Source organism: Nestor notabilis, unplaced genomic scaffold (assembly GCF_000696875.1).
Source record: "Nestor notabilis isolate BGI_N333 unplaced genomic scaffold, ASM69687v1 scaffold7440, whole genome shotgun sequence".
In the NCBI taxonomy this organism is placed as follows: domain Eukaryota; kingdom Metazoa; phylum Chordata; class Aves; order Psittaciformes; family Psittacidae; genus Nestor; species Nestor notabilis.
The window spans coordinates 75,878-84,819 of NW_009911519.1; the positions used below are offsets into that span (position 1 = coordinate 75,878).

The following is an 8,942-nucleotide window of genomic DNA, read 5'->3' on the forward strand; positions in this document are numbered from 1 at the left end:
GTAGGGATAACCCGGGGAATGACTGGATGAGTACAGAGTTTCTGGGGGTTGTGTGTGGTGTTTTTTTCTTTAAAGCATTTGCTTTTTGCTCTTTCATTGCAATTGAATGCAACAGTGATAACTTCTGTCAGTTCCTTTAGGTTTGGTATAGCAGAGGAATAGAATTTTTCCATCATGCCAATGTACATGTTTGTAATCTTGGTGGTGCTCTGTGTGGCACCGCTTCCTTCCCCACCAGCAAAGCAGGCTTAGGTGGATTTGTGTGCCAAAGCTGAACATCTTTCTGAAATCTTTCTGCATCATACAGCAAATATGTCAGAATGGCAAGAGGTGTGTGAGCCTGGAGGTTCAGTTTGCTCTTAAAACCCGGTCTTGTAGCTTGAGGGCTCCTGCAGGAGCTCCTCACTCCCACTGAGCTTACAAGGCAACTCAATGCCCCTGAAAATATACTGTAAATGGGTCCCCTTGAAAATCACCTTTGGTGGTACCTGGCAGCACACCACTTCCATAAGTGTTTGAGGGCGCTGTATCAATACCCACTCCTCAGGAACCGAGTTATGTTTGTGACACAGAAAACGTAGTGCTACTTATGTACAAAATCCGTATAACAGAAAGTAATGGAGGGTTTTTCCAGCTCTTAATTCCGGTACATCTCTGTGCCTGCAAGCACTGTTGCCATTAGGGTCATGCAGGATAACGTTCTTGTTTCTTATGAATCTTTAGTGATGCTTCACTTCCTGTGATGCTTGTGAAAATTGATGGGCAACAAGTCTCAACCCTGCATTTATTCTTGCTTTGCTTCATGGAGCTTTTTTCTTTCCTCTGCAGTTTGTCAAGGGACAAATAACAAGCTGACCCAACTGGGACATGTGGAAGACCATTTCACCAGCCTGCAGAGGATGTACAACAACTGTGAGGTGGTACTCAGCAACCTGGAGATTACATATGTAGAGCACAATCGTGACCTCTCTTTCCTGAAGGTTGGTGTTCTTGGCCTATGTGGTCTTCCTGCTAAAGGAATCTGATTGCATTTTTTTAAGTGCAAAGGGTCAGCTACCTATAAAATTCTGTGGTTATCCAAAAACATAGCTAGCTATGTCAGAGAAATTGCAGATCACAGTCTTGATATACCTGTAGGCTGCAGGATATGCTCAACCCTAGTAAATCAGGTACTTTGAGAAATAGCTCTTCAAGCAGCTAGTAGGCTGTTCTAGCTACCATGCAAATGGGTTTCTTCTTATTTATAGATACGATTACATCCTTACCCAATGCCTCACTTCTTAGAGGGCAAAAGGCTTTGTGGTGTTGTTGGGAAAAGCAAGGTGCTAAGTCAGTGGCAACCCACTGATGGTGGATTTTGAAGTGTGGAGGCCCTTACCCTGTCCTCCAAGCTGTGATTATGGCAAGCTGAGAGGAGAACAGGCAGGGGATTGAAGTTAAAATGCAGCCATGGCATGGGGAGGAGCATTGTCTGCCATGGGCACTTTGGGGTTCCCCACCAGCAGAGACTGGGCAAGGGCTCTGCTCCCCTGCTGCCAGGCTGCCACTAGTGGGAATAACATCACACCTTCAGTTTTATATATATATACACACACACATATATATATTAAAGAAGGCATTTTAAATGCATTGCTTTTTGCATAACTGGTTATTAGATTAGGAGGCTTCCAAAGAAGGAGGCAGTAAAGGAAGAAGTTTTTTTGACATGTTAAGTGTATGTCTAGTATCAAGAGCTCTTGTGTGAATAAACAGGTTAGTCCTCTGGGTTGAGAAGAGTAATGTCTTTGTGTGAGCTTTTCTTCTCAGGGAACAAAGAAAGGGAAAAAATCATCTCATTATAGTAAACAGCAAGTACACCAGAAAAGAGATGGTCCAGGCATATGGGTTACAAATATGATGGTATTGCCATTTTTCTTTCCCAGGCACAACTTTAGCACGGTGCTCAATGTTTCCAAGAACACAACAGGTCTCTTGAGAACTCATAGTCTTCATAGAATAGGATAATATCCTAAGTGGTAGCTCAAGGGGTTTTTGTTTATGGTGATTCTTGCAGGAAATAGATATGCACACATTTCTCAATACAAGGCAGGAATTAACCTACATCCAGGGAAAGTGCCTCACTTGTCTTTTTGTCCTATAACTATTTATTAAGAGGGAGAAGGTACCTCATCTTCCTCTCTGCTGAGCACAGGTGGATCTGCAAGGGAAGAGGCACAAAAGAGTGTAAAAGGCTCAATCGGACGGCATCTCTGTGCTGCCAGTGGTTAAAGGCTGGGCAGGCATTGAGGGGAAGCATCACACTTGCTTGCCATACCATACATGCATACCCTGTTCTGCATCCCCTAGGCAGCCTCACTTGCCCCCAGGACAGAACAAGGGTAAGCTGGACCTTTGGAATGACCCCCTGGTAGTCGCTCAGTCAGTCAGTTTATACCTGCTTAGACAGCAAAGTTTTCCTGCTAATAGTCCCTTCTTCTTCTTGTATTTATTTTTTCTAATGAGACTAAGTGGTTTATTGTTCCTTAAAATTGAACATGGGAGGAGGAAAGTGACTGTCAAGAGTAGAAAGTGCTATAGATTAAACACCTTGTTTCTTCTGTTGTTCTTTCAGACGATACAGGAGGTTGCAGGCTATGTCCTCATCGCGCTTAACATGGTGGATGTCATTCCCCTAGAAAACCTCCAGATCATCCGAGGAAATGTGCTGTATGACAACTCTTATGCCCTGGCAGTTTTATCCAATTACCACATGAATAAAACCCAGGGACTCCGAGAGCTGCCAATGAAACGGCTGTCAGGTGAGACAAGGGCTGGAAGTGGAGGCACCTGTAAAGCAAACTTCAGCTGTTAGGTTATTGGTATCAAGAGCTGATTGAAGATCTCCTTCAAAGTCATGTGCCATTAGATCCTGCTTTAAAAACAAGGATCCAGAACCCATCAGTCTGAGCCTGCTGTTAGTTGTGCCATCAGGAGTGCACATTGTCCTTTTCTGTCAGCATAGCGTGACTGAGGCAAACAACTATGTATTTTGTTTCCCTTTCTCTAGATCAGAGATAGAAGGCTTAGGCAGTTTGCTTCACTTACTGGTTTTTTCCTTCTGTGGCAGAAATTCTCAATGGAGGTGTTAAAATCAGCAACAACCCCAAACTGTGCAACATGGACACTGTTCTCTGGAATGACATCATTGACACGAGCAAGAAGCCTCTCACAGTGCTTGAATTTGCAAGCAACCTGTCTTCTTGTGAGTATTAACTTACCAAAAATGCTATGTAGTCCCCCATTTCAGAGGGAAGAATGAACATCCCATCTTTTTGTGTGGTGGCTTTCAGGTCCACCAACTCCTGCATGCAGAGCCTCCAAGCCCTGTTCCAAGGAAAGTCCTTTCATTTCTTCACTGCTGACCTAAGATGTAATGTTTCATGGTGGTTAGGTCCTTAACTCACAGTGAAGTTCTTGGGAAAGCTTCTCCTGGTTTCAGACAGGACCCTGCATATGTATTCTTCAAAGACAGTTCAGACTAACATGTACTCATTTGCTTTCCAGCAATCTTCTGTTTACAATATAAGGCTCTGGTCTAGAAAACCCATAGGACTATCTTTGTGGAGTTACTGTGGGACTTGAAACTTTTTTAGAGCTAAGACCCATGTTGAGTGCCATAAAACTCAACATGTTTTGGTGGTTTGGGCTGCATGGATTATCCTTGCAAAATTAATGTTAAACAGGGAGATAAATCTGATGCATTAGCAGAGAGATGAATTTATATTTAAAAGTTTGTGCAGCATATGCTTAGAGTGGGCTCAAGCTAATCCTTCAGCCTTAAGAGTCCCTTATAAAATCCCCAGTAATTTCATGGATAGGAGAGTTTATTTTCATTTCTGAACATTTCGTTTCTGGCACTATCAATTGGCGGAAAAACATATTTTCTTTATCTTCTTCCAGTTGCATAATTGCCTGAGAGCTGATAGCCAACTTTTGTGTTGACATATTTTTCTGTGCAGCCTTAGCGTAATCAAGGAGTTGTGAACTATACAAGTCAGCACAGGATTTTTGGCTTGAAACATCACAGAAATGTTAACCTTTAACTTTTCAACTTAAAAAAAATAGAACAGTTCTTTGGTCCCACACCAAATCAATCAACTCTTGGACAAGTATTGGCATTTGTTCAGCTATTTGATGAGAGGTGGGGGGAAGGAGAATCATGTGTTGTTAGCAGAAAGAATCACTCTAGTAGGAAATGCCTCTTAAATGTAGTGCATACCAAATTAATCTTCTTAGACAACCATTTATGGTTTTAATAATGATCCCGTAATCTAAAATAAGTTGTTTCTCTGGGACTTTGCTGGTCATTAAAAGAAAGAAAAAGAAAAGAGCAAGGAGGGAGGGAGGGATGGGAAAGAGCTTGGCAATGAACCTTCAAGGTCAGGCAGGGTGTCTGTCCATGTTGCCACCACTGATTGTCCATTTGCCGCGTAGTCTTACACCGAGGAGTACTTTTGCAGACAAGTCAAATTGCTTTGTGGTTGGAGTAGTTGCAGTTGCCTGCAAATCCAGTTGGGTTTGTTTTGCTTTTAGAACCGCCTTGTTCAGTACCATTGATTTACATGTGGCCTGTAGCAAGCAGCTGGCACATGCCCGGCTGCAAGCCAGTGGTGACTTGCCATTGCATGCAAACTCCAGCAGAAGGGCCAGCCGGGCAGTAGCTGAGGTTCCTGTTCCTGGGAAAAATACGCCTCTTTCGTAAGCTAGACTGGCTGGGTATTGTGCTCACTTGCTCAAAGGTGTGGAGAACTGCACGTAGGAAACCAGAGATGAACTAAGGATAAGGATTTAAGGTCCAGCTCTCAAAATGTTTGAGCACTGGAATATAGCTGCTTCCTCCCCTGATTTATCGAGAACGAAAGCTCAAGTCTGTTTTCTGTGACTCACATGATGTTGTTGTGGTACATGTTTATAGAAAATAATAATCTACTGTTGTGGTTTAGGTCCCAAATGCCATCCGAACTGCACAGAAGACCATTGCTGGGGCCCTGGCGAGCAGAACTGCCAGACATGTAAGCCTGCAGTTTAATTAGGAAATACTTTGTATGCTCTGACATACTGAAGTTCTGTCTACTGAAAAATAACCTGTCAAGTGCAAATTAGTGAAGTGTTTCACACTTGTCCTTCTCTACATCTCGTTATGCTGGGGCTCCTTGAAGCACACTGTGGATGGACGTGGCCTGCTTCTCTCTCTGCAGAAGCACAGTCATGGGGAGGATGGCTGTGCCCGCTCTCCCCAAGGAGCTCCATTTCTGGAGGGGAACCCTTGAGGTTGTTCGGCTTGGGTCTGGATATCCCTGCAGATGTGCTGTTCCTCCAGAGGCAGAAGACTGTAGCTGTACCCCACACTGAAAGCTTTTGTGTGTCGCCCACAACTTTCTCCCATCTGCACTTGAGAACATTTATTCTTTAAGCTATTTTACCATATAAGAGAGAGCACAGTAGCCACATGGTGAATTGTTTGACTTCCAGCTATTTCCTGTAAAGCCATTCTGCAGGCCAGCTAATGATACCTTGGATTAATTTTTACTATCAGAAGCAATAACACAACCTGATTTTTTTCTGGCTTTAATTCCTCTTTTTGGAATCCCTGTAGGTTTCTTTTGTAAACACAAAAGATGTCACCTTTGTGTGGGTTATCACACTACATACTGTGCTCAGAGAACCTTTGGAAGGCTCTCAGAAAATGCATGGCCTTTTTTTATATTTGTAAAAGGAGCTATTTGGCATTGTGAGGTTGTTCAGTTTGGCTGCCTGTTCTTTACTGTAAAATTTTGCAGGTAGGGTGCTTCCTTGCCGACAGAGACCTTCCTTTAGAAGTTCTTGACATATTGCAAAGCTTTATTTTTTCTAAAGTAAAGGCCAAGGAGGAAGACCATCTCAATTTGTTTCCCTGCTTCATCATTTTCTTTTTCTGTAATAAGTGGGGAAAATACACTGTTTCTGATTCTTTGTATTGTGTAAAGCTCAGTGGAAAGACTGCTGATCTAGGCGTAACACAAGTGAAATCAACATCCTATCTCTGGGTTTCCATTGTAAATAATCACCTAAACGTAAGTTTCTTGCCTGCAAGTATCAGGCCAAATCTGTATGGCTTATAGAGCTTCAGGAAAAAGGAACATACAGATTTTCTCTCTTCCTTTAGTATAAGCTTTAGGTTTTTTCAGTCAGCTCTGCAGTTTGAGGTGGACAGCGTGCACACAAAGCCGTTCCCAAGTTGGTCCCTGTAGTTGAGACCACACAGCTGTCCCAGGGGCTTGTGAAACCTCAGGTCTCAGCCCTGCAAGCTTCCCGAATTGACAAACCCTTCTGGCTTCAGGATGACAACAAGGAGTGCATAAAGCGAAAACGTTTGCAGGCTCTGGTTCTCCTCTCCAGGCATTTGAGAATCTGGCCAACTGAAAATGTTTCCCACATTTCCATATGTGGGAAAGTTTGGGGTCATACACATCTTGCTCCTTCCACAAACATGGGATGTGCTGTATGAAATACAAACGCTTGCCATGGTGCATGTTTCCAGCAGGAAGCTCTAGTCAATAGCTATCAAAGTGATGAGTTATTTTACTCCCCTGCTGATGCCTATGAAAAAAATTAGATCAAAATGCTGTTTGTGTAGAACAATGTGCCTTTTTATTCCCCTGTTTCTAGTTGAATGGAGGAGTTGCTATCAGAGAAGCTAATGCCTATTGTGGAAATAATCTGTTTCCTTGAAAATATAATACCTCGCTTATAGGCCTACAAGAAAAATGAAAATAAGGTTTGGGTATAAAAGTGTGTAATGGAAAAAAACCAGTAATTTTTAAAAAAAATCACTGTTATATACCCTGTAGCAGGCTATATTTTACAATAGTTTTCTGTTAATTAACAACCATCTGGTTTGGAGTTACAGAAATTCCTGGTGATATTGTAACTCATTTGTGCCAACTGTGAAGTTGGTATCAGTTACTGTAGTGCACAGCTGAAATGCTCAGGGTGCTATCATGCAGCAGATTAGCCATCAGGTTTCTCTGATTTCTCTTGCCAGGGTCTGTGGATCAGTAATTATAGAGAACAAACAATCCCATTTTGGGTCTCTGGTTCAAACACATGCTTTGATATTCAAATGGAGACGATTTCCGCATTCTCCACAAAACGTTGCAGGCAGTTTTTGCTTCCCTGAAAAAAAGCTGAATTGGGGCCAGTTCTTCCTCCGGGTTGCTGCACTGGTGCAAACTCTGTGGGAGTTGAGTAATGAAGATAAAATTTGGCCAAGAAATTGCAGCCTAAACTAAAATAATACAATATGTGTATGACATGGTTTTGCTGAGTGGGTGTCCCCTCTCTCTGCAAGTTTCAGAAATGCTTCTACAGCACCAAAGGGATCCTAACCGCACACCAACAATATACGGTTTCCTGTTATAGTACAGAGTCCTGGCAGTTCTCTTGAGATGTCATTTTTCCCAAAGCTAGCACTAATAATAGTGGATTTTCTCAACAAAATGGATCAGATCCTACTCTATTGCCGAGCTGTATGATTCAGGGACTCTGAGGAATTTTTCACGGTTTAAGGCATTGATGCCACAGGGACCTGGATGCTCTTTGTAAGCGGGACATGGTTTGCTGGCTGGGACCAGAGTGCTTAGCACCTCACAAGAGCCAAGATAATTATGGGTTGAACACAACCCCTTCTCACCACCACCCACACCAACTCTAACCCCTCCCAAGCTTTGGCCTTACATGAGGACAGAATATGCATCCCATGGGGAAAATCTAGCACAGATCCTGCACCAGACCTTTTCTCCGTATTTTCTGATCTCATTGCAGCAAATACAGCTTAAACATTCTTCATTCCTGATGGGTTTTTCCTTTTTCATTGTGTCTTCCAGTAACAAAAGTCATCTGTGCCCAGCAATGCTCTGGCCGGTGCCGGGGAAAGGTGCCCAGCGACTGCTGCCACAACCAGTGTGCTGCGGGGTGCACAGGGCCTCGGGAGAGCGACTGCCTGGTAATCATGCTACACCACCATAGCGATATATCTCTGAGAGATGCTGACCTGGAGGGTGCTCCAGGGCTTCCTCAAAGGAAGAGGCCACAAACTTGGCCCCGAGTTGGTCTTTAGTGACTTTGCAGGTGGACCTTCCTACCACGTGCTATAACAGTGTTAGTGCCTCTGAGAGCCCAGTGAGCTCAAAGCTGTTGCAGGGCAGCTAAGTGTTTGCTGTAGGGTGACTTCCCCATGCATGCAGGTCCCCAGGTCTTCAGCTGACACCACAGTGCAGTGGTTTTCCATTGCTTTATGCTCTTTAGTGCTACTCAGTAATAATCTTGGTTTACTAAAGCAAGAACTCTTAAGGGGCATAAGGTATGATGGATCTTCACTTTTTTTGCCTTTCTTTGAACTTCAGGCAATGAAATCAAGGTTTTCCTTTCTGGTTTTCACTTGCCGCAAAAACACTGTGTTTAAAGGACCCTGGGGCAGTGGAGGGAGAAGGAGCAATGGAGCTTTTTTGGGGAGAAAGAAAACATCCCATTGCTTTTCTACAAGAGTTTCGGGGGGGGGTTGGTGTGCACTGTGGTTTTAACTCTTCCCCGTGTTTGCACTTCACTTCATTCTGAATTAAATGATACGTAAGTAATTGCCCCAGAAACTGTTCAGTCCAGGTTTTGTTGTTATTTGCATTCCTGGTCCCCTTATGAATTGCAAGGCTGTGGTGCCCTTTACTGGCTCACAGGGAAGACAGTTATTCTCTCTCATCTGGAAAGCCAGGGAAGAAAAAAGGGGAAAACAGAGTGATTATTAATTTAATGCAGAATTAAATTGGAAGAACCAACTTGTCCTCCATAAACGCCTCCTAAATTGTTCATTACTTGCAGCCGAATATAATGGCTTCAGTTTAATATTTAGCCAGAAAAGTCAGTAATCA

General features: G+C 43.2%; 1 protein-coding gene across 1 annotated transcript in view; it reads left to right on the top strand.

Annotated features, from left to right (window-relative positions):
• Positions 1–832: 832 nt before the first annotated feature.
• The window catches only part of LOC104406231 (epidermal growth factor receptor), a gene marked incomplete at its 3' end in the record, with an annotated part of 18,429 nt that continues 10,319 nt past the window's right edge, over positions 833–8,942 (top strand). The window contains exons 1-5 of the mRNA XM_010015158.1: positions 833–980; positions 2,612–2,798; positions 3,107–3,241; positions 4,983–5,051; positions 7,905–8,023. Coding sequence (XP_010013460.1) covers positions 900–980; positions 2,612–2,798; positions 3,107–3,241; positions 4,983–5,051; positions 7,905–8,023 — 591 coding nt within the window. The remainder of the gene's footprint in view (positions 981–2,611; positions 2,799–3,106; positions 3,242–4,982; positions 5,052–7,904; positions 8,024–8,942) is intronic.